This window comes from Chroicocephalus ridibundus, chromosome 1, assembly GCF_963924245.1.
Source record: "Chroicocephalus ridibundus chromosome 1, bChrRid1.1, whole genome shotgun sequence".
NCBI classification, from domain to species: domain Eukaryota; kingdom Metazoa; phylum Chordata; class Aves; order Charadriiformes; family Laridae; genus Chroicocephalus; species Chroicocephalus ridibundus.
In genome coordinates this window covers 65,952,827-65,979,447 of record NC_086284.1, presented here as the reverse complement: position 1 = coordinate 65,979,447, position 26,621 = coordinate 65,952,827, and the positions used below count along the sequence as shown (strand labels likewise).

Here is a 26,621-nt window from a genome sequence, read left to right as displayed (position 1 = left end):
TGGAGTTCAGAATTTATATTAATGACTTTCTCAGGAAACATTAATATTTTTTGGCTAAAAAAATAACCTCATAAAATTTTCCTCATAAATATGTTTTAATTTAAAACAGACAATTCAAATCATGTCTTGACTAAGGTTATTCCCATTCTGCCATACTACTTTTACCCCAAAAGAGTAACAATGCTCATATTTCTCTATAATTAATTACTCAAAATGGAATTGTAAATATGATATGCACATGAATTCATACTAAGGCTAAAAGATGTTTCAAAATTATCATCATAGAATCATAGGGTTGGAAGGGACCTCTAAAGATCACCTAGTCCAACCCCCCTGCCAGAGCAGGGTCACCCAGAGCAGGTTGCACAGGAACGTGTCCAGGCGGGTTTTGAACGTCTCCAGAGACAGAGACTCCACCACCTCTCTGGGCAGCCTGTTCCAGTGCTCTGACACCCTCAAAGCAAAGAAGTTCCTCCTCATGTTTAGGTGGAACTTCCTATGTTTGAGTTTGTGCCCATTACCTCTTGTCCTGTCCCCGGGCACCACGGAAAAGAGCCTGGCCCCATCCTCCTGACATATATGACAGTCTGACAGGTGAATTGCAATATATATGCATAAGCACTTGAATTACATCTGTCTACCCATATACATGTCTTTTTTACTTTTAATTAGACATTTTGGCATGCTTAGAATCTACTCCTTAAATCTTAAAATGCAGATCACCTGTAGTGAAAGACTAAAAAAAAACAACCCAAAGAAAAAAAGAAAATTCCTTCGAAAAAGCAATCTTGGCTTCATATTCAGATCACTAAGGGTATAGTAAAACCAGCTGCATCCCACCACTTGTATCTCAGCACCTTCACCTTTGAATTCACAGGTTTACTCACATGAATACCAAAAATCAACTGAGATACCAGAAACAGGCATGAACAAAAATCTTAATTCTTCTCAATCATGGGCTAGAGATTTAGATAAATGAACGGGATTGTCTCCACTGAGATCAGAAACAGAATTTAGATTATCTAATTATGGAGTTCATACTCCAGCAGAAATCTATGAGGATTTTTTATTTATATTTATTAGAAAATAAAAAAAAAGAAAACTAAACAGAGTCCTGTTTAGGATCAACAACTTTTTGCCACTCTGACTATGTTTAAAAGCATTGTTGATGGCAATAGAAATGGGCATTACAAGATAGCAAAGTACCAAAGAAACAGGGGAATGGCTTGAGAGCTACAATCCATAGCATTTTCTGACTAACTCAGTACACCTAAATCCACAGCGTCAGGAAAGATATCCCTGCCATCAGCAGGAATCTGAACGGAAGAGAGCAATTTGTATTCAGGGGAACACTGGGAAGTTCAGTCTTGTGTCTGTGGCAAAGAAGGTCCAGCCTCTCCTAGTAGAAGACAAAGATAGGAAGGGACAGGTTTTCCAGGAGCTGCAGCAGAGACCTGACAGGAGAAAGGGACAGAAGATGGGAGGCTGAGCTAGGATGCATCAGAGAGGTTTTTGGAAGGTAGCTGTGGGTAAGTGGTGATTTGTGAGCCATGAGGTGGGTCAGTGGGAGCTGTGGGGAGCTCTCCTGAAGTGGTCCATACAAAGGCGCACTGAGCATGTCCTGGGAGAATGGAGATGAAGGAGAAGTGAAAAGGTGGGATGTTAAAGAGTCACAAGTCACGTGCAGGCACAGCCTCCAAATCCCAAACCCAGGGCACCCTTCCACAGTTCAATGACTGGAAAAATTTGAATGCAACTACTCCGTTAGTGAATCCTGGACATTCATTCACAGAGATATACGCAGCAAAAAAGTTAGCTAAAAATAAGAGTTTGACATCAGAATATAAGAAAATAACAGATGCAAGTGCTTATTTTGGCACACTTTCCTACTTCAGTGCAAATTTATTTTTTGCTGGAGAAAAACTGCTATTGATGTAGATTGATTTTAATGAGTTGTATTGGATTGATAGCTGTACAATGTTTATTCTGAAATGATCTCTGTCATTTGAGATGCCGCCTATAGTACAGAAATGTGTAAGCTTTTCATATAAAGACAGAATAGTCTCCCTGACGAGAAGCAGGTGAAAAAAAAATCATGCTTTACCTGTCCATACTTTGCAGCTAAATGTAGGGGTGTCCAGTACTGATTATCCGCTACATTGAGATCAGCTCCATGATCCAGCATCAGAGATGCAACATTCTTGTATCCATTAGCGCAGGCCACGTGCAGCTGCAATATAAAAGTGTCTTGTTAGTTTAAAGAACTCAGAAAAACCCGTGACCTGCTACAGCATATCTTTGCTGTGCCACAGACCTAACAGGCTAAATCAAGATAATAACAAATACAAAATACACATGCAATAACAATGGACTAGAAAACCACCGCAGAATCTTTTTTAGCGTTTATAAACAAAACCCACCAAAAAAATAAGAATGTTAGCTTACTGACATCTATTTAAACAATGTAGCATCACTAGATATTTTTCACACAATTTCAAGCAGACATCCTTTCAAACACGTTCACAAACTTCAGGAGCTCAGGTAGATTCATACATTTGAGCAGAGTGTGGCCTAGACCTAGCTTTCTTCTATGGCAGTTGAAATATCCCAGATGTAAGCTGACACTACTTTACTCCGAAATGACTCCGTTAACACATAATGAAACCAAGGACATTGAGTTTGCAGCACAAAACCAGTCACAAAAAAACATACGTTTTCGATTTTGAAGCACAGCGATTTTATTTCCTATACTTGCATTGTTTGCCTAGATACTTAATTATTTGGAGCGGTATTTGTTTTAATAATTTTAGTTGATTGTCCGTATCAGTAAACTTCATTTCAGAGTCAAAGGAGAACAGAGAGACGGGGGAAAATGTGGTAACAGAATGAGAGAAACTCAGGTCAGCAGGAACCTCAGGAGGTCACGTAGTGCAACTACCTGCTAAAGCAGGGACCACTTCAAAGGTAGCTGTGTTTGCTTGTCATTTTGAATAGCAAATATACTATGAGTGCTAAGGCACTGAAAACTGTAGTGGCAAGAAGGGGAATGAGGAAACTCAAAAATATCTTTGTTAATGGCTGATTTGAGAAACTGGACATTAACTTTTGCAATAAAATACTACTTCAGGCTATATATGCGTTCAGCATTTATATCAGCAATTAATTCCATTGTAAATGGTATTTATAGAATGAGATTGAAAAAAATATAATACAGATTTTATTTTATATTAAATTAATATAATATAAAATAAGCATAAGAGCAATATAAAACCAATATAATATCAAACAGGACTTGTCAAAAGAGAAAGAGATGAGGTGATAATAGAAAAAGATAAAGTAGGGCAATACAAATTATTTGCTCTGGTAATAATCAAGTGAAAGAGGAAAATTGCAATAAATGACCCTACATAAGTGAAAAATTGTCACTTGGGGGTTTTGGTGGAAATTGTTTCTCAAGTCTGGTGAATAACTCTCCTGAGGCACTTACTTCATATGACCAGACTGATCCAGGTTACAGTTTAGGGGTGGGTTTTTTTGTTTGTTTTTTTTCCTCATGGTTTTCTGCTATGATTTCAAACATTCTCTACACTTCTGGGAGCAAAGGGGACAAAATTTGCATTTGGAAACTGGCACGATATAATTGCTCATCCCTGGTCAGAGGAGGCGATTCTCATGATGGTCAGGAAGAACAAGGCTCAGGAAGAATGCAGAAATGGAGAACAGATTATGGGTGGTAACCTGTATCCCCAAATCATGTAGCCCAACTACATTATTTTTTTCCCTTGAAGCAATGTTAGCCAAAGAGACTATTTTTTTGAGGATTAAATGGATGGCTATGGCAATGAAAAGGTCTTGCAATAAACCTGTTACTTGAACTGTGTAGTTCCAAAGTCACTATAAGCATAGGAGACACCAAAAACAGAGTTCAGGATATTATTTGCCTTATTTGCTACTTCTTGTTCAGCTGCACCTGCAGAGTATGCATAAAGTTTTCTCTATGAACATGCTTGATGCAGAGGGATGAAACACATAGCTCATCAAAAATCTTCCCCGGGAAAGGGGGCAGAATGTCCCTGCCCTGTACAGAACACCAATTCTGTACATTATAAATGTTCTAATTTCAAATGGACAAAAATCGCGAAATTTTCCCATAATTTGACATAACTTCATTCTTTCTGTTTTAACAGAAGAAATTACATTTTCTGTTCAGACATCAATTTGACAAGTGCTATTTTAAAGTAGTTTAAAAGCTCACGAGACAAAGGAAATATTTTATGACTGAAATCTTTCAAAGAAAAATTACTACAGGAGAATTTAGCAGAAAAACTAATTTTGCCACATATCATTCTGTGTCTGCATTGCATGTGCACATATGCATGTGTTATGAATCTATAAGAATGCAGGCATTTATATATTTATGGCATCATTTTTTTTACATGTTTCATCTTAAACTACACATGGACTTAGATATATTCATTCTATCAAGAGAAAACAAATCTCATTTCCTACTTACAACTGAGATATTTGTTGTTTTCTCTGTACAGATAGATGTAGAGCAACACAAAACTTTTCCCAGCACCCTTTGATACCCATACAGCTTTCACAGACTGGCTGACTCCACACCCATGAATAGACACAGAGCGGTTTTAAGAAATTCCGGATTTCCCACCAGTTTGTCAGACAAAAGTTTCACATAATAGAAATCTCAGACAAAAGCAAAATGATCCACTCTGTAGCTACTTGTTGCAAGAATATGAAAGAAGTTCAAAAAATCAAAGTTCAACATAAAAACTATTCACGCAAAAAAAATGTCCCCTTTCTCAACATCCCACAAAGCAAACAACAAAAAACAAACCATCCAAAATGTTTTTCTCCTAGTATTTGCAGTACCGTTAAGCACATTTCAGACATGCATTTCAACTACTCCGGCTAACTACAGAAAAGGTTTTACACAGTGATAGTTAGCTAAGTTCGTAACTCAGTTTAACTCAGCCAATTCAGACTAACGTAGCAATAAGAATAAAGTACAATCGAAACAACTTTGCATTACACCGTGATATAGCAGCTTAGCTATGCATCAGAATGTATCAGAAAAACGGAAGTTAAATCAATGCTTTTATGAATTAAACTAAAGGTTGCGTCATTTCTTCCCACCCCTCCCCTGCTTCCCGCCTGTTTTTAACGACAGTTAACTGCCTTGGGGTGGCCACCCCAAAGGTAACAGCTTTCTGTATAGACAGAGCAAGTGGCTGGATTCAACAACCCCAGATATGAGGCTACTTACTTTTTCAGTTACAGTTTAAACACCCCACAGGTATTAAAATACGGAATAAAATACTAATGATTCAGTGTATTAATTTATTAATTCAGTATCATGCAAAGTAATTCCGCATAAATGCTGAAATAATACTAATACTAATGATAATGATAATACTAATACAATAATACTAATACTAATAATACTAATAATGATGATGTTCAGTAAAACGTGCTTTTCTACTTATTTTAGTACAGTATTTGCAGGAAGCACAAAAGAATTTTAAAAAGTTATTCAGTATCTCAATGCTGCTGATGACCATTTACTGACTGGTAATTTTATATGCAAAGAGAACACTCCACAGACATGCTATCTAGGGAAAAATACATTAATTTTAAAATTATTTTATTACATTAATTTTAAAATCATTTGACAGCTGCAGAAGTAGCAACCCCCCAAAAAATAATAGGATAGAAGATCTATTGGCAGAAAAAAGTATAATGAGACCCAGCAACTGCAAATAACTTGCAAATTTGGAAGACGGAGTATGTATCCACTGATACGGTGGATGCTTCATAAAACAGTGTTTTAGCCTGGCTCAGTCAGAAGATATAAGCCTAAAACAGGAATCACTGAGTGAAGTTTCAGGCCCTCTCTTACACAGAATGTCAGAGACCACAAGTATATGCTGCAGTTCTAAACTACGGTGCCAGGGTTTTTTCTTCTATCACTTTTTGTGTTGCATATTCAGTAGCTAAGAGTAAGAAAGTTGTCACTAAGGCACAGATGCTACACGAGCTTATTTTAAAATCTGTACTGTGCATGACATTGACATATATTTCTTTTTAAAAGGGCCAGATGAAAACCAAAATCTTGCATTACCTCATTTTGCCTCTTAGAGAATGGCCTTGCAAACATGCTCACCAGTACACAGTTGAAGTACATGGATATTGACTGGGTGATGGTTACATATTCCCACTCACCAGGGTAACTCCTTCATCATTCTTTTGATTCACGCTTCCTCCACTTGATATGAGCTGTCGGACATCTGTAAGCATTGTCATAGCTCTCTGTATCTTCATTTGGCGCAATGAATTCAGCTCGACACCTGGAAAAAATAAAAGGCTAAAACCTTCTGCTATTTCATTCATCAATAAAGAACATATATATGATTTTGTGTTCTGGGTTGTAAAAGCTTAACCAATATTTAGTTAGACTTCAGTGTATATTTACAGAACATGTTTACTTCCTTATATTTACCAGCAAGTTTACTCATATCTTTATTTATCAGTGACTATGTGGATGATTTAATGTTAGTCAGTAACAAGAAATAAATGAGCCTGATCCCCCACTGACTGGCAGGAGCAGTTGTAGGTAAAGCAGCTGTAATATCATTTAGTCCACTGGGATTGTGAAAATAGCTGTGATAGGAAAAGAATTAAAACGCTTTAAGGAAGCCACTGAAGTCTTTGGATCTTATTTAATGAAAATTATTTTTGATTGCATTCTTTAAGCCCTGTGTATGCATCACAGTGCCCAGACCAGTCCCTCAAATTTGTCAGCTTAACTGCTTGAGAGATTGTGAAGTGAAGCAAATGACATTAAAACTCAACACTTTTTTATCTGCCTGGCTTATTTTTAACTGGGATTAGCTCTTCAGCTGAGCCTCGACCACTGCAAGGCCCCATAAACGAAGAGAAAATGTGGGATGGAGGCAGGAACAAATGGGAGGGGATGAAAGGAATGAAGGATGCCGGATTGCTTGTGTCAGCATTGCTACTGAAAGAAACAGTTGTCAAACTACGGCTTTAAAAGGAAGAGAAGCAAGGCAGTCTATAACCAAAAGAAAGCATGGCCTCCAGTCTGAAGAGGTTTAAAATTAGAAACAGAGAGTACAACAAAATTGCTAAGTAGCTGTGGCTTGATTGGAATATCTAACCAAAATTCAGGGCTTGATTCTTCTGCTTCTAGCTTCACGTGGTTACTTCCTCTCTGCCCTGGCCATGACATAACAAAAAACATATGAATAAATAATTTCTTGGTTTTCTTCTACATTTGCCAGTGAGCTGAAAAGTTACAAATAATAAATTAATTTAATTAATATGTATTTAACATAAATATTTTTGCTTGAACAATTAAGTTTATATTTTATCTTCAACAATTCTTGTGATTTTTTACGTTACTAAAACAACTGCAACATGTTTCAGAGTAAGAGCATATTTTAAGTCTCTCAGTTTTTATCTGCCCTTGAACTCGTCTAAATGGGTGTACCATATGTAGTTCAGCAAAGAATCCCATTCATTTTCTTTCTCTAACATGCTATTCTACAAACTGCTTTATGTTCTGAATTTTATTTGCGTGCAGCATTTCAAAGAGTTTCAGCTCTGAGGTGAAACATTCAGAGTGTGAACACTGTCTTGCTGGCCACATTTATTTATTCTTATATTTTCATGCCTGTCACCAAAATGATACTAAATGACACTAAATGTAAAACACAAATATAAACTTAAGCTGGAGAAAATGAGATGGTTTTTATATCTGGACTAAAACCTGTAATCTTTCATATAAATGCAATTCAGACAAACATATACGTGTGTGTGTGTATATATATATACACAATATTGACATCTTAAATTAGATAACCACTCAAAAGCAGAATGTACTAACATACTATTGCCCGCCAGTTGCTAGATTGGAACACAATGTGGATTTCATACGATGTTCTGAGTATCTCCTAACAATCAATGTATTAATTTTGTCAGAATTGAAGTTTTTATGCCTGCATCACATTTTATACTAATGACTTAAAACTACCTGATGACATTTACAGATTACTGATGACACATGGCATCAATTAAATCTCTTTTTTCTTTCTGTTTTTGCTTACTTCCTATTTTTGCACCAGCAAATCGACACTTAACATTCGTGTGCCAGTGACAGAACTCTCTCAAATGTGTAATTTTAAATTTCCAAAACACTATGTGATGTGAAGGGCTATATACACCCAAAATTAGTTATCATTTGCAGCACTGACTTCCATTTTAAACACATTACATAGACAGACTGAGCAGCTGAAACAAAACTTGACTGGTCATGATAAAGCTCTTTCTAATGTTGTCAGGTAACAAAGACTAAAGAAAGACTACATTTATCATTTTATACCTGATGAAGAAGGCCATTTTTACGTATTGCTGCCAGAATTTATGTCAATTTTTTTTCTTCCTCTCAATGTCTCCAGTAAACAATTAGAGTAAGTTTTGTTTTTCAAGGAGAGAGGCAACAGGTGGAAATTCACATACTACCTCTTTTGTGTGTGAATATAATACCCCAAACACTCAATAATGGAAACTAAGTTCATGATCCACGAATTAGAAATACCAGTTTCTGACTTTCCCCAGGAAGAAGGGGAAAAAAAGAAAAATACTGAGAGTGAAACACAGTTATTATCAGGTTGTTTGGTTTGTCATGTTTCATGTAAATTACAGTAACGGCTACAAGTCGAGGGCAGAGGCCAGCTGAGTCCACTTAGCCTTTTCAAGCAATTTACTACTGACTTCGCTCAGCATGGTCAGAGAATTAACTTATCAGTATATTCTTATACTGACAGTGAAATATTGATCCTTACACCTTGTAAATTGTGTTTTATAGAACCCTGGTGCATCCTGTATGGGGTCCCGAAAAACTTGGCTGTTGAAATATTAACTTTGCTCATGGTGAAGGAAGAATCAAGAATAGAGCTCAGCTGCATCAGTTGCTACATATGTTCTATCACAAATATAATTATACCCATCAGCTCAGAGAAAATGCATAAACAATGCTACTTAGCAACAAAAGGCACAGCCTACGTGAACCTCAAGATGGTTTTACTGATTTCAAACTAATAGTTGTATAAAGGAATGATACACATTTCACTAAACAAATAGCAGTAAACAGCCCAGCAAGTGAGCTATCACAGTGACATGTTCCATAGGTTTAATTTTTCAACAGTCCAAAGGAGTTTTGAAAATGCTACAGAAAAAACAGAGATTCCCTTCCTCCGCCTTTATAGGAAATAGATGTAAACATGAAAAAATAATCTAAATTACAATCTTAGAATTCGAGTTTTGAATTCGAAGAACTAGGGAACTGTTAGGCTTCAGAGTGAAGGCTTCTCCAGTGGGTAGCTGAGAAGCAGCTTTACCAAGCGTGCACGTTTATCATCCTCTGAGGCTCAGACAAGAGGTCAGTAACTGCCTTCCCTTAATCAAGTTTGTAATTCTGGAGAGTCCGTTCTCCCTCCCCAGGGAGTGATACTTTTCATGAGTTTAGATGGAACAATAAAATGTTACTCCTACAGTAAGTAACTCTTGCTGCCTGAATCAAAGAATGACCTTCACGTTGCTTTTCAAAGGGAAAATGTGGTTTAGATATTCAGCTGAAATGGGATGACAGCCAGTATGAATAAATAGGGGAAGAAAACCAAATTAGCATGTACTATGGGAACGGATTCACATTTTAAAAAATGGAAAGTCAAAAAGAGAGGCATAGGATGGAAAATATGCTCCAAATACCCTGCAAAATCAGAATGAGAGCTATACGCTCACAAATTCTGCAGGAGATGGGATGGAGAAGGAACAGTTAACACAGTAGTGACCCTGCAGGGCACAACATTTGGTGATGAGTATCAGTGCTGATGACAGGCAGGAGCATAACCTAAAAGCTACAAAATGTATTACTTCTCCCTGTTTAAGAAAAACACCTGACAAGGCCATTTCATGTGCTTTGGCTGTCTCACCCTCTCTGGCAGATGGTTATAGAACTGACAACCCAAAGGAATGTAAAAACCTCAGATAAAAACTTTCAAAAAGTTGCAGTGGTAAAAAAATACATGGCAAACAGAACTGAGAATTGGTATAAAAAATATTTTCCTTGGAAATGTCCGGTGCTAAGAAGTCTCTCCACCTGCAAGGGGAACACTCATTCCAGCGACCAGTACAAAGTGAAACACTCAAGCACTCTTCGGGTTAACACCCATTACACGCACCCAGCAGGCTCTCATCCTCCAATGGGCTTAACAGTCTTTAGGAGAGGTCAGTATCATCTTGTCTTGCAAACACAAATGTACGTTAAAAACTTGCAGTAACTTTGAGAAGTCAGTCTCTCCTCTTATTTAAGTCCTCTCTCACCTTGTCTGTATCTGCCCTACCTGCACAGAGCTGTAAAGACAGCAAGGCTCTTTTCACCCCAAGTGTGATGAGCCTGTCTGTACTCTTCTGTAATTCTAGGACAGCATGGTTTAGAATTTCTGTTTTTCTCCTGTACAGCGCAGGATAGGATAGACATGTTCACAAACAATCAATGAGAAAAAAATAATAATTCATAGTACCACTTTGAAATATTCATTTTCATTCATGAAAATATTCAGGTGTAGCTGTTACTTTATCGAGCTTTATTTGCTTAAAGTTTTAGGAGGAGTTTTCTGGCAGCTTACTAGAGAGCTTTGTAAAGAGTATTCTTTTTGTTAAATTACATTGTTCAGTAGCTCTTGTGCATATTGCTTGGCATTATGTGCATCTGATTTTCAAAGGTCAGCACATGAATAGATACATTATAACAACATTTATTAGGTGAGAAGGGAAGCCATTATTTTCAGTATCTGCAAAAGAATGTATACTTGCAAAACTACTGAGGCCTATAGCTCTAATTCACTGCAGAAGTACCTACTGACTGTTGTTGTTGGGTTTTACCTCTTTGCCTTTAAAGCTATTATTATATATGCTTAGTCTGAAAATGCTATCAGAAATTAAATTCCCATCTCCTTCTCATGTAGACATCAGAGTGACAATTCTCCCACTCTAGCGAAACATGCCTTTTTTTCCTCTCTCTTCTATAATAAGGATGTTGATGACCCTTCCAGCCATAGCTAGTTAAATGAACTCTCTCTGGTTTTAACTTGTATGAAAACAAAAATAATCTTTGTGATTTATTTTAAAAGACTGCCACAATCGCAAGGCTTAATACTAAAGCATTCATCTGTGGATATGTCTTGCATGTTTATTATTTTTTTTTTGGTAATATTAATACTAGAACACAGAAGCAAAACAAGTGTATCATTGGTAACTTGTGATAAGTATCATGTCTGAACTGAGCTCACCACATACGGTACTTCTATACTCAGAATTTCTCTGCAAGTTCTTAATACGTTATGGTTGGATGTTTTTGTGAGAGAGCAGTAAAAGCAGGCTACTCAACACGTGCCAGGGAGCCAGGAGCTGAGGGTGAACACAGGACACACAGGCAGTGTCCTTGCTGACCTGGGCACAGCCCCACGGTACCCAAACAAGAGAATCGAGCAGGTCTAGTGATGGGAACCAGGGCCAACCAACAGTCCTGTGATTGCCAGAAGCAACAAATCCGGGCAAACCAGGTGAAGCCAGGAAGTCAAGTAAGTGGTTTAGGGTCAGGATCAGCAGGTTCATGGCTGGGCAGAGGCATACCTCAAGCAAGGACCAAGGGCAAGGACCTGAGCTCAGGAGACACGTTTGTGTCTCCTGAGCCAAAGGATGGGTGTAAGATCATGACAAGGCTTCTCCCAGCTCTGCCTCACAATTTAGCTCTTTTCTCAGCCAATTGCTCCCAGGTCACACAGCAGTACCATGTCAGAGCTGGCTTTGAGCATGGGCAGCCAAGCCCCTGGGAGTAGGGGGGACAAGTTGCAGGGCCTGTGGGTTCACTCCAGGTGCTTAGAATTTTTTTTTTTTTTCTAACTTGCTAAAGGTTATAGTTTTAGGAATTCTATAAAAAATTATAATTTGTTTATGGTGGTAACAGAATTAGATTATTCATCGGTAAGTTGTTTGAAAGGATACTAAAAAGCCACTCCCAGTTTCTGATGTTCTTCACAATCTTTTTTCAAATCTTTGCAAAGCCTATTAGTCTAGGAGACGCCTGTTTTCTTTCTAGCATCAGTTACAAAGTAGATCATAAACTACTGGCTATAACTTTAAATGTTAATTCAAGTGCCAAAAGTCTGCACAGTGAGTTTAAAAGTTTTCCCTTTGATAGAAACATATGGGTAACAAAACGTTTCCATATGATGGACTTCTTTCTTTAATTCACTTTTAAACATCCACACATTTGCATGCTGGGAACACAAATATTAAGAGAAGTCTAAGACTTCAAAGACAATTCCCCAAGAGTTAGGAAATATAAAAATTAAGGTAGCTTATTCAAGCTTATATTAGAAAACACAAAGACCAAAGGAAGTCAGATGAGCATTCTCAACTACATTTCAATGAGTCACGTTTTCTGTGTGTTTCATTTTTAGGACTTGAAGGGACCTACTGAAATATGTCATTTGGTCCTCTCTTCTTATTGGCGACACCATGACCTAACCCCTATCATCAATTAATCAAGCTCTTTGCAGAAAATAGACACATTTTTTGTGTGTGATAACCTTACGGGTAGGCGGTTCTCAATCAGCAAGAATCAGAGTGAAAAATCAAACAGCATGAGGCTGTTTGGTTTTCGTTGCCTGTTTTTCTGTCAACCTACTTCATCAATATTATCAACAGAAAATTCGTAAGCAGAAATCAAGATCATGTTGCATATGGTTCTAAAACAGAAAATATATCAGGGGATCTAGCTTCAGTTTAAGTTCACTGATCTTTGGTGCTAACAATCCGTATGTTTGTTGACATTTTAGTTAGTTCTTATTGTAGTATGTTAGCAATAATTCCTTAATGTCTATGAAAAACCTTTCATAGTTTTAAATATGAAAGTCTAGAGTCATATTTTTCTGAAATGATATTGATCTATACCAACTGCTTTTCTTAAATGCACTGAAGAAACAACATATGGGTTGTTTTTTTCCCCTTGTTGGATTACTAGATCTTTTTAAGGGTTTCTGTAGCACAAGCTTAATGTTAGAACACTTTGGTACACATATTCTGAACACTTTTTTTAACTAATAACAATCAAAACTGATGAAAAATATGCATAACTGGGATTTTCATTTTGATCTTATTCTCTGAAAAAGTGCCAGAGTGTTGAGAAACACTTGAGCAGATATATTGTCCAGGTGTTGGCAACTCTGGGGCTGTTGGGGTGGTTTCTGTGGGAAGAGGCCAGGGGCAGACCCGTGTGGACCACAGATGCTTCCAGGCAGCTCCAGCAGACCCACCACAAGACACAGATGATCCTGTCAGCCAAGTGTGTCACCTCTGTGAAAATGTATTTAAGGAAGGGCAGAAAACAATGGACAGAAAGACAAAGAGGGAACAAAAAGAGGAAAAAAAGCGGAGGGAACACCCAGGTCAGTGAAGGAGGAAAGGGAGAAGGTGCTCCAGGTGTTGGAGCAGAGATTCCCTGCAGCCCATGGAGGAACCATGGTGAAGCAGATGGACATTCCTGAATGAACTGCATCCCTGTGAAAAATCCATGCTGAAGCAGAGGGAAATGTGAAGACAAAGAAGTGGCAGAAAGAAGCTGCTATGTAGTGACTGTAGCTCCCCCACCCCCTTGCACCGCTTGCAGGGGTAGAGGAGTCCGGAGTGAAGGAGTAAAGACAAGCCTGGGAAAGGTGGAGGAAAGCTGTTGTTTTGAAGTTTGCCTGTTTCTCACTACCCGAATCTATTCCAATTGGCAATTTTCCCCGAGTTGAGCCTGTTTTGCCTGTGACAATCCCCCTGTCTTTGACACATGAGCTTCCTCATCCTATTTTTTCCCCCTGTCCTGCTCAGGAGGGGGAGTGAGTGAGCAGTTGGGTGGGAGCTTGGCTTTTAGCCAAGACTAACCCACCACACTAGATTTTATGATTTCAAATTCCTTTAAATTTTAAACCAAAATAATTTCGGGGGTATATCTTCCTATCACATTCTAGATTACTGTATAGTGTCAGTCTTACAGTAATTTTTTCCTTAATCCTTTGCCCTCTACTTTTCTGAATCAGCTTTTCTGCACGTGTTATTTCCCTTATGTTGTTAACTGTTGGCTTCAGGGAAATTCTCCTTATTGTAGTAATTTATGAGTTGACTGTTTCTGGCGAATGTTAAACACTGTCTTCAGTGTAGGATTCTGTACTAACCCATAGCTTCTATTTTTTTGATTCTACCTATGCTGCAAGGCAGAAAAAGAAATTTATTCCTTCTACTTTGCAGCTGGAGAGTAAGGCTTAATCCATTTGGTAGTAAGAATTTAAGAAACCATGGTTTATTTTTGTGCAATCTGCACAATATTTTAACTAATTTAAACCATAAAAAACACCTAAATGGATAGTCCTTGCACATTATATTGGCTCTATATACAGTTTTCAGAGACACCTGAATATGATCCCCTTAATATTCAGAGAACGAAACAGATCCATTATTCCCACAGCTTGAAATATTACAGAAATTTTGATTAAGTATATGAAATCTCTATTACCACCAAAGGTCAATAACCTTTAACCAGCTATTTTAAATTCATTTAGCCCACAGAAAGTGAATTGTTAAAAACAAAAAGAATACTTTGTGGAAGAGCAATTACCGTGTTGGTTTTTTTCTGTACATGTGTGATAGTAGAAGAAGAATCATCTATATTTTCAGGTAGATATGTTACTTAAGTATAGACAAGAAAGATATTATTTTGCTTTCAGATATGTAGGATACTTAGACAGCTCTTAAAAAAAAAAAAAAAAGTAATAGTAAATATCCAGATACTGTTTTCTCTGATTAAACAAGGCTGATGTTCTTGGAATGCAGTTATCCTACTGAAAGCTGAAGCCTAAGATCTTGGAAGACAAAAGGGAACACCTCTTTTTTGGAAAGAAATTACACAATAAATGTGTCACCTCCCGTCACTTGTCGAATAGGGAACCAAGAAATATCAATCGCTTATTTGTAGTTTATATCTGAGTCATCCAATGCACTATGCAACTAAATACAAAGAAAGGAAGTAAACAAAAATGTTGCATTCTTCAAAGCATTAAATATTTAAAATAGCCTAAAAGAAAAGGAGGAAACATAAGGATTATACACCATAATCAGAGTTTCACTGACTCAATTCTACAGTAGAACATTCTGCCCCTAAAAGGAGAACACGCTATCAGTCATTTAAAGTTTGATATTTTTAAAATGCATTAATACCAAAAAAGCTTTGCCTTAAAACATAAAGCTGATATTAATCTAAATAAAGGTTATGGAAGGTGCCAGGTGGACTTTCATGATGATTCCAGTAATCAAACAAGTTCAGTATTAAACAGGACAAATAGTGAAAAAAACCCCTCCTTTTTACACTTCCTAATATTTTAATTTCACCTCTGGAGGGAGATGCTTCCTGGAGGTAAAATGAAAGGACAAGAGGCTACACTGTAAGTTGCAACAAAGAAAATTTAACCAGAATTAAGAAAAAAAAAAAATATGAAGATGGCTCAGCACTGGAATGGGAGCCCAGAGGGATCACAGAATCTCCAACAAAACACAGCCCTGCGTAACCTGGGCTGCTCTCAGTTGGCCTTGCCTTGGCAGGACATTGCTGCAGATAGTCTCCCCATCTTATTTTTCGAAGTCCTTAAACGTCATGACTTTCTTTTCATAGCAAAACAAGATCAGTAACACGCAAAAACAATGATATCTTGGCGCAGAACAAATTTAACAGTGTTCACCAGTGTTTTCCTACTGGCTGATCAAATGAGTGACCCTTCTGCTCTCTAGTGACAGTATTTCCTAGAACACCACTAATGGTAATAGCAATTTAGACACCAAAGGCAGTGTATAGGAACCTACATATAGACCTGTAAATTTAAATATCATAACCTTAAACTGAATCCCATTCTATGTAGCAGATTTCGGTGGCTCAGCTAGCCATTCTGGGCTCCCTTCATAGTGCTTGGAAAGAAGCATGCAGTTGAAACTGTAATTGGGACGACCCATTGCACATACGAAGCACTCTCTTGTTCTTAGGAGCGTTTGCTGTAAAGTGACTACCAGACACTTGATTGTTACAATTTTATAATTGTTGTAACTTTTTTTAACTTGTAACCCATTGTTACAAGAAGAATAGTAATAGATCAAGCAAAGTTGATGGACTTTTTGATGTTCATCACCCGAAGGCCAGGATTTCATGCAGTACTGCAATTAAGGGGTAGGAATGATCTGCCCTAACAGTCTAAAACTGAGACTGATAAACCACTACCTGTCAACTTAAGTTCTTATTAGTCAGGAGAAAGAAACAGTCCTGCAAGTCATTTCTCCTCACCTAGCCAGGCTAGGAAGAGCTGAAATGATACATACATTTCCTATTTCTCTCTATTGACCAAAAGAAAAGGTCTGGATGATTAGCTCAGGCTTAGCTATCTAAAGCTAGTAGAGGTAGATCTCATCTTCATAATGTTTAGGTTTTTTCTTTGGAAACTTCCCACATTCACAGAATCATTGTTTAGTGAGGAACGGTGCCTTTCCTATCTACTGGAAAAGAGGTAACACTGATAACATTAGACTCATAAAAATCCACTCTTCCATAGAAGCTCCTTCAATGTAGACACCTTGCGAGAAACTAGCAAATCTTTTTTTTCTTCTTTCCACCCCCCTGCCCCCAAATCTATTGCATTTTGCAACCAAACAAAAAGAGAGACAAACCAAGGAAAGAGGAAGCATTTTCTGATAGGTCTGCATTAATAATTGCAAGTATGCAGACTACATCTTGTTGTTAGCTACATGCTTGTTGTATGCTACATTTTAAATACCACATCAGTCAAAGTATTTGGAGCATTTAGACTCCAAATATCTGCATTTTGCAAGGCAATCAAGCTTTTAGAAGATAATACCTGTCTTGTCATTCGAAAAATCCAAAACCAGAGTTCATGAGCTGTGAAGACATTGTCAGGCACCAAGGAAGCAAAATCATGAAATACACCTGTGTAATATACTAGATGTGCTATGGATTAACAGTACAGGATCTGACACTGAGTGTGATTTCCTTGCCAGCCTAAGTTAACTCTTCTTATAAGTGTTCCTTAACAGAATATAAAGAATATAACTTAACTTAGTTTATGATAAAACAGATTTCTTATATGGACGCAATGTTGAAATTACACTTTTTTACATTAGTGCTCATTATTTCTACTTAATACATTTTCATCAGTATTATGATGAGCTACATACAATGTTAAGGCAATCTATTACAGTGAAAAGCAATGCGATAAATCTCACTTCAGAACCTTTACCTAAGTTTGGAATTGGTGAATAACAATCCTTTTTTTTCAATACTAGTCCTGTCATCTATAACATATTAAGCATACTTCATAATAGAAATCTAGCTACAGTATTTTCTCAATACAAAACAAAACCAATGCTAATATTTTTGAATAAGTGATAAAGTTTCATATACATTTCCATTCAGATGATTTGCAGAGACTTATTTATTTAACAGTCTGCTACTGGAAAAAATATACTCTGAGGCTATACATAACTCACATGTGAAATGAAACAAAATGTGAAGCCTGCTCCTCACTCTGTTAAATTAGTTTTAAAAGCTTCTGCATTACTGCAGTTTTTCTGCTTTGAATTCATACCGTAGCATCTCCATATGACTGGGCAAAAGCAGATCTGACAATGTTCACCGCCACTAACCTTTGTCAGTTGTTCCAATTTAAACGCACTGAAAACTTTTGTGACTCCAAATCATCTTCCTCCCCTCCATTTCCAAACCAATATAGTTCCAGTGGCTCTAATGCTGACTTACATCAAATCAATCCTTTTTATTTTTATGTCATGTTCAATAAAAACAGTCCAGAAGCTGAAGAGCTGACTTACCGTTTTCTTCCAAGTACATCAGAAGGATGCTGCTAGATTCAGTCCCTTCTATGGCATAATCAAGTGCAATGTTTCCATTAACATCTTGCAGCAGCACATTTGCTCCAGCCTACAGACAAGAATTAAAAACATTTCAGGATTTTGTAGTGAAATCTCAAAACACTACTGCTGTCCTCATACATTCCCATTTAAAAACATTTCAAAGCTGGGCTTCTTAGATAGCAGGCTGATTATAACCTGAAACAAAACAAAACAAATGAAAACACGCAAAAAGGCAAAAACAAATTAAAGGACTCCTGAATGGCAAAAAGGGCTGGCTTTGCTTTGGACAGCTGACATTGTTGCCACTCTGGCTCTCCAGCCTGCCCTTACTGCACAGATGTCTGAGCTGCTCATCAGTGAGTTTTGGAACCACCACCATTTGCAGCACAGCATTTTAAACTAAGCTGTCACCAATTACAGTCTGCCTTAAAATGCTACAGAGTAAACAGCAGTGGCTCAAAAGCTGACTGACAAGCAGCACAGACACTCATGCAGTAGGGATGGGTAGACAGCTGGTAGGGGTAACCTTGTCAGCTGGCCCAACCTCTTATGGCCTCATCCATCAATCCAACCTCAAAGAGATACATCCCTTGCTAAATAAAATTGCCATTTGTCACCAACTGGAGACAACGAAAGTGAGCTCGATGCTTTCAGCTGTAGTCCCTAAAGGAGCCAACCTGAATTTCTGTAAGTTTCATTCAAAATGCAATATAAAGGACAGACAACTAAAAGGAGCCATTAGGTGTGGATGGGGGGGTTGGGAATAGATTCATGAGAAGCTTGAAAACAAACCATCAGCACAATAAGAAAACCTGCATTTTCTATATTAAATATTCTTAGCGTAAGAAATACTTTTTTCCTTTTTTTTTGTAAAGAAGAAAGTTCTCATCCTTGAAAATATTATAAATGCCTGGTGGACATAAAAGTTTACATTACAGTGAAATATCACGTATCTTCTTTAAAAGGCCATAACACAAATTCATTTCAAGTGTTCTCTCTGTGGCTTTTAACTGCAAGGAATTATGAAATAAGAATTATCTCTGGCAAATTTAATTACTTTTCTTACCAGCTCGTATCATAAAAATTTAGGTGATAAAAATGAGGGGTACCAAGGACAGCTATTCTTAAAACCACAGCAGCAGGGGTCAACTGTAATAAGGAATTATTAATAGAAAGTACAACTGCTTCTTTCAGGAGCTTACTCACTAAATACCGTATCAAAAAAAAATCATAATGGGCTCAGCTCCTGGCTCAGAGTGAAATATAACATGAAAACCTAGCAAATCCCTGTGGGCTTCACGTCTTCGGACTTGAGGTGTTGAACCTGGACTGCTAGTCTGAGGCAATCTCCTGGGTTCCCACCATAGTGATGAGGGGACAGACAGGCATCAAAGAATGACTCACCTCAGCTCTCTCAAACACCTCAGATATCCTCCTAGACCATATCCTATACAGCAAAATAACCTATCCTGCTACAAAGTATACACTACTTTCTTTTAGTGCCTGTCTTGCTACACTGACTGTAAGGGGAACCTGGACAGCAAATTTAGATTAGATGCATAGATTTTAAATTGGTAAACAAGATTAGATGAGAGGAGTTGACTCTCATGCTCCGTGAAATGGAATAGAAAGAGACTGATACGAAAAGAGACTTACAAGGTATAAAATGCTATATTCATTATAGTGCTATGAAAATAAATTTCTGCTTGCCTGTCCTGCCAAACAAAATTAAAAAGATGATCAAAAGTCAAATAAAGGATGGATTTGAAGACGATAATATCTTTGCAGGATGGTTAAACAACTATTTATTGCACTTGTTCCACTACTAGGAAGCATGATTTTTGTTTGCTTTGCTTTCTACTCACTGACCCATGAGTTTGCTGGTGATGGTGGAATGAAGGAAGTAACACATTTTCATATCTAGTTGACTTGCATACAATGAAAAAGCACAAAGTCTTGAAAGTACCTGTCCTTCCCTGCATGTAAATAATCTCCAGGCAATGTCAGAAGAAGGTCAGGAGGATAATAACAAAACAAACCTATATACATTTTCTTCCTTGTTGAGTTAAGAAACAAAAAGACCTTTGACGTCTTAAATTCAGGAAGAGCATGGTAATTAACCTAGCCAGCAGCACACGTCATTCCTTCTCTAAGATGTAATGTCACTGAAAGAAGGATGTAGCATGGAATTACTCAGCTCCAAGTAATATTGTGTATGGTTGGACTCGATGATCTCAAAGGTCCTTTCCAACCATGAAGATTCTATGATTCTATGATTTATTGGGTAGTTCTATATTAATTAATTTCTTAAGAAATGTTCACAATGAGTTGCTCCCAAGCAGATGGTCAAGTTCGGTGAAAGTTGTGTCAGCAGAGGTAGGAGAAACTCTCAGAATTCAGGTAAAGAAGCAATTCTGCACAATAGTGCACACTCAAAAGTAGTGTCTTGCTTCAAAAAGAAATATTTTGTGGTTTTTAATAATGAGTATTTTTAATGTGGTGTATCATCCCCGCTTCCCAGTTTTGCATCATCTGTGAACTTAATAAGAGTGTGCTCTGTCTCACTGTCCAGGTCATTAATGAAGACCTTGAACAGGACTGGACCCACTATTAACCTGTGGCGTACACCACTAGTGAATTGCCTCCAGCTGCTTTGTGCTGCTGATCACAACCCCCTGGGCCTGGACACTCAGCCAGTTTTAAATCCACCTCACTGCCTACTTACCTAACCCATACTTTGTCTATGAGGATGCCATGGGAGACAGTAGAGGTAAATAACATGCACTGCTCACCCCTCACCCACCAACTAACCCCCTCATTGGAGAAGGCTGTTTGACTCATCTGACCTCAGCAAATCTAATTTTAAGAATTGTACCAAATGTTTTAAGAATAGCCACAAACACTGTCATTTGTAAAGTCTGTTGCTGGCTATTAAACAAGTTTCACGTCGGGGATCTTTAATTTACTGGCCAAGCAACAAACTTTTAATTACTGATTCTGCTACCAAGAAATAGAAACAGGCAATCAAACAAACACTTAGAGAACTACACTAGGCCTCCTCTCCAGACACCGCTCCTCCCCTTCCTGTAACCAGTCCCCTTGCCTCCTGCATGCTACACCTGCAGTGGGCAGTGCGGGAGATTGAGGTCAGCACATTGTTGTTCCTTGTTTGGTGGCTTCTTATTTCTTCCTCCGTTGCTTTGTCATGGGCTCCTTCACTGGCCACAGCTCTGCCAGAGACGTAACTCCCCTCAAGTCCTCTGCTCGGCCCCTGCAGTTCTTTCACTCCAGCCCTGCTCGCAGCCCCCTAATGCTGGCATCATGCGGATTATGCCCAGTACCAAACTCCAGTGTGCTTTAGAAAGAAAGCCATTGTAGGTATAGAAAGCTGTATTTCCCTTCCTTAGAATACTACACAATATCCTGCCAAAAAGATGTCTGACAGGTTGTCAGTATGATGCAAACTGTACACACCAATATTTTGAAGTGCTCATAGTATGGACATTTCTTCCTGTTTACTCTGATTACACATTTGCCTGCGATACATTGGAAATTACTCACTGTTAAATGTTTCACAGATTTTTTAGTTGCTCAGGATTTCTTTTATTCCCAGGCACCTCTCAGCTAATTACGTCAAGTCCTGAAAGCTGATTTGAAATCTTATTTTCTAATTATAATTCAGAGTTTCCATTTAGATATTTGTATAAACAAAGACAAGATGGCAATCCCACAGGTGGCAGAAGACATGGCAGAAGCTCACACCGGTAACTGGTAGGGGTCAGAACAGAATAAATGAGAGAGAGGGGCAAACTAAGCATCAGAAAAGCAGCAGTCTCAAGCAAAAGTACAGACAGAGCATGATAAAGATGTGGAACATGTTGCACACCACATATATTGTACCTTTAGTTCAAATTCAGACAGCCGAAATTGTACTAAAGAACTTGAGTGCTATTGCTACATGTATGGCCTCATAGCCCAGACAATAAGAAACCCAGATATGATTTAGAGATGCAGATGGAATTCAGATTATCTGAACATAGTCCTGCTTTGTTCTTAGGTTTCTTGAAGAAAATATGAGGAATACTGTCCCCAGGCTGCTGATACTAGAGTTTCCAAATTTATATGCATACCTGTTTATATTCAAAATGCAATTCCAGATATATATTCCATTTCATTTCAAATGTTGTATCTACCCACTTGAATTCTGCATGCAGTGGTCAGTGTACATGAAAAGTTACTGGCTTACCTATTCTCAACGCATCCTCATTCTCAAGTCATTTCTTAATAAAAAGATAAGTGTATTGCAAAACTTTATCCAATATATCCTATATATACAAAAAATATTTTTGAGATAAATATATGTCTACAATGATAAATTGCTTCTATTTTAGAAAGGCTGCAGAAGGAACATCTCTAAATATATTATTAAAAAATGTTCCCAAAGACACCTAGTTGAATATACAGAATGCAAAATGCAACTGAAGTGCTTGTGCTGCTATGCAGAACATATATATGTAGAGAGAGCATATGAGAGTGAAGCCTGGTGATCAATAATAACTGACTAGACAGTGCCAGATTTGCATACTGTCCCCATATGACCAGATACCAGAGCCTCCTGCCAAAGAGAAAATACCTTTGGCTAGTGAAAGGAGATAAGATTTCCCTTCTGGTTCCACAAATGATGATTCAAAAGACTTCAATTTATCTTAGGATCCTTTTACTATGCATTTTTTTATATCCTGGTTTTATTTGTGTCTATTTACTTCTTTGTAGAATCTCTGATACGTTTTCATTTTAGATAAACTGAGTAGAATAGCTTAATTCCACAAAACTGATGACCCTAAAGATTAGGTACTGAGCTCAGGAGCTCAGTATATAGCATGAGGCAGGTTGGATGTGAACAGTTTCACAGTAAATCTATGTGCATACCCCCATTTTTGCCAACATGAAGTAGTTTGAAATGACTTCCCATTCAATGGAAGAGAAATGAACAACTTCAGATTCACTGTAGAGTATACGATACAATGTACACGCCCACTATAAATTATTCCATGATCACATCTTTGCATACCTAAATTTCTAGCTAATTTAGGATAGTACAGGGAAGAACACCACTTTGCACACCAGGATGTAGTAGGAGCTGAGCTGTTCTTTCCTAAATAATGTTCCAGAAGGTGGGGAAAGAACCAAATAGCTTCTGAAGTCCAAGCACTATTGGTAATTTTGATTTGCAAGAACTTAACAAAAAATAGTAACTTCTTCACATAATCTCATGTGAATGGACTGCGAGCACAGCCAGAGTCCTCTACAGGGCTCTGTCCCTGTACAAGCTACCCCTTGTCACTTGGCCCAAGCACAAAAGTATAAATGCAGTCACCAACTCTTAAGACTGTGTTGCTTTAGCTATAACGCAGTGGATCAATGTCCAAACTCCCACTGTAAAATAAGAGTTGAGCTTAGTCCACATTCTACATTTGGAAAGCCTAATTAGTGATACTGTTAATTCACAAGCAAACAATTTATTTTCAATTTTCTCCATCAATCTCTCTTTTTAAGAATTAATTGAAATCTAAAAATCAATCTAACATGCATAGGGCATACCTTTTATTAAATATTGTATTTTTTAAAAAGTCTTAAAACTTCCTTCTGTGCAACAGATGTAGGTTTATCAGTGCTATTTACCAGCTGGCTAATAATCCTTGCACCTCTTTCTTATTCCTAGTTTTTCTTATACATCTTATCTCATGAATACCAAATGAGAAATATATCTACCTACCATTACTTTAAAAGGAACACAGGAATATCCATTCTGAGGAATGTGTCCCTCTTTACGGATTAAAAATGATTTTTTTTCATTCTGTCTCTCTGAATTCCACAATATTTTGCGTATCAGCAGCCTAATTTCATCAGAATAGGTGAAAATCACATTCTCCCAACATTTTACGGACATAATTAAAGGCAGTTTTGTGAGAAGAAGGGCTGTGGGTTTAGACCTTCTCCAGCCATCTCCAACCATCTCCTACATTCAGGGGCAGAGTTCTAACCACTAGGTTATAAATCCAGAAACATAATACCATCACAACTGTTTGGACTGCAATGTAATCTGATTTAGGCATTCTTAGAGGAGACCTAATTTACTGAGGTTCCCCAAGGACTTAGGAAAGATTTAGGCATGTCTCTGCCTAGGTACCATCTCTTGCTTAGCTCCCCAGCTAGGATGCTACACCTTATGCATCCAGGGAACTGTGTGCTCACAAGGGTTAACTGGTTGAACTGCTTCCCGAACCAGAGTCAACATCCATCCTTTTTAGGTGGAAGCCAGACAGACTCCAGAAAGTCGGTGAATGATCCATTGAAATTCAAGCTTAAAGTCCTGCATTCTGTTGCACGCCTTAAATTATTCTTTCAAAATTGTATTCCATTCAGTTTATTTATATATTTGGAATAACAAAGTAATTTAGCTTTATTTGTATAGTAGAAAGTCCCAGGTGTGTTATAAAATATTTTTCAACACAGAAAGCATGACCCAGCCACTGCCTCTTTTACCTAGGATTACCACCATTGGCTTCATGAGGCTTTATGAAGGCAATCAGAAATAAAATACAGCCTGAGGAATATGTGTGGCTATAAAAAAGGAAAAAAAAAGAAAAAAAGACAGAGGTGAAAACAACCACCTTGTTAATGTATCTGTTGCTATGAAAAAAAAGAAGTTTTCTCCTAGTAACAGGCTTCTGCACAGTCGTTACTATGGTTCAAGTGCTCCACAGTATGCTAGCCTTGTGCAATTTGTGCAGTCACCTGTCTACCTCCCAAAAAACCCTGACTTTTTAATATCTTTTTATATTCTTATTTATATTAGTAATCTATTTTTATTCCACTCCACATACTCCGTATATATAAAAATGTATATATTTATATGTGTGTAACTGTACCAAAATTTACATAGCATTTCTTTCTTCTATATTAACCACGGTTTCCAAAAGGGAAAGGCTAGCATTTTTTCAGTAACAGTTTTGACAATTCACTTTTTCTCCATTTTTTAAAATATAGTCACATGTTTTACAAGCTGTTCCTTTTTATAGGATGATGTTAACCACGTAAGTAGACAGGGACTAAGTGTAGCTCTTCACAAAACATTTGTGGCATTTTGCTTCCTGTAACATGAGTGGTTAAGTTTTCTCCCCTTTATTGACCTACTTCTTCACATTAATTCCATTAAAAGGTTTTGCTTGTTAAAGGATGTCCAAGGTTTACATGCACAAGTATGCATGCTCTCATGTATACTATGGTTACCGTGCAAATGGTACACCCTTCCAAAAGCCCTTAGTATACTATCAGTTAAAAAGAAAGCAACAGTAATCAGGATATAATGCTCTATTTGCTTGTGAACAAGGAAACATACAGGAAATCACACATGCTCATGGGCTCCACGTTGAAATACAATCTTGCTCTCCGACCTCAAAGGCTTGCATAAATTTTCATTCAAGATACTAAACCCCAGAAATCTAGCTGGGGTTCCTCTTTTTGTGGCTCCTGTTGGACTTGTTTGACTCTCATTCATTAACTAAGTGAAAGGGATAGAGTTGCTCTACACAGTACTGTGTTTTAGGTCAGTAGCACTGGATCTCACTTTTCACAAATTCACAGTGCTAAGCAGAACAGAAACAGTTCTCAAGGCAAGGCTCAAAGAAAGTCAAAGACTTCTCCCCATTAGCAAACCACAGACAATGAAATAAAAGATTAAATGAGACTGAGCAGCTGCTCTCAGTTCAAAAGTATGCTTTCCTTCCAACTCATTTCAACAACAGATTTTGTGTAGGCAGGAAATTATTTCACAGAAATAACAATTTAGTTACTAGAAGCGCCAGGAAAAAACAAATGAGGTTTTTAGTGACGGCAATTATAGATCCTCTGTTGACAGTTCCTCTACCTGTTCGTATCATAATCCAAGTTTACCTGCTTGCTGAGAAGCAAACTGACACACACAAACTGAGTTACTACTTTTGTGTTCTCTTTTTGAGTATAGAACAATCTAGAAACTATTTTACTAAATCTAGATAGAGTCTCTCAGAATGCTGATTGCAGTCTTAATACTTTCATTTTAAGTTTTCCCACATAAATCTTTAAGGAAGCCCCTTCCCCATCACACACAGATTCTTAAGATATTTGGGATACAGCTGATCGATTTCTGTCAACTCCAGAGTAAAGCAAAGATTCCTGTTCCAGAACAAAAGGTCAAAAGAAGGCCATGAAAAAGCCAGCTCTCTTCCTCTGAGTAGATTCAGGACTAGTACTCTACCATGCAGCTTACCTATTTCTGAATTTTTACTTTTATTCCTCCTCCCCTTGGGCTTGACAGAGAACAGAAGAGGGATCACAAATGTTTATAAAGAATTATAAAGCCATCTATAAAGAGTTGTAAGTTCCATTTCAGTCCATGGCATGCAGTACAATCACCTCAAAGCTGCTCTAGCTTCTGTTTTGGCTTTAATGACCCTTAATGTAATCTGCCAAAAAGAAAAGGAAAAAAAAAAAGCCAACATACTCTCTTT

The 26,621-nt window shown here is 37.6% G+C and overlaps 1 protein-coding gene across 5 annotated transcripts in view; it reads right to left on the bottom strand.

The window, feature by feature from the left end:
• MYO16 (myosin XVI) overlaps positions 1–26,621 on the bottom strand; it is a 406,659-nt gene that overhangs the window by 222,444 nt on the left and 157,594 nt on the right. For all 5 annotated transcript variants that reach the window (XM_063337500.1, XM_063337484.1, XM_063337493.1 and 2 more), the window contains exons 5-7: positions 18,028–18,136; positions 6,241–6,365; positions 2,105–2,230 (exon numbers count right to left, since the gene is read on the bottom strand). In XM_063337500.1, the coding sequence (XP_063193570.1) occupies positions 2,105–2,230; positions 6,241–6,365; positions 18,028–18,136 (360 nt within the window). The remainder of the gene's footprint in view (positions 1–2,104; positions 2,231–6,240; positions 6,366–18,027; positions 18,137–26,621) is intronic.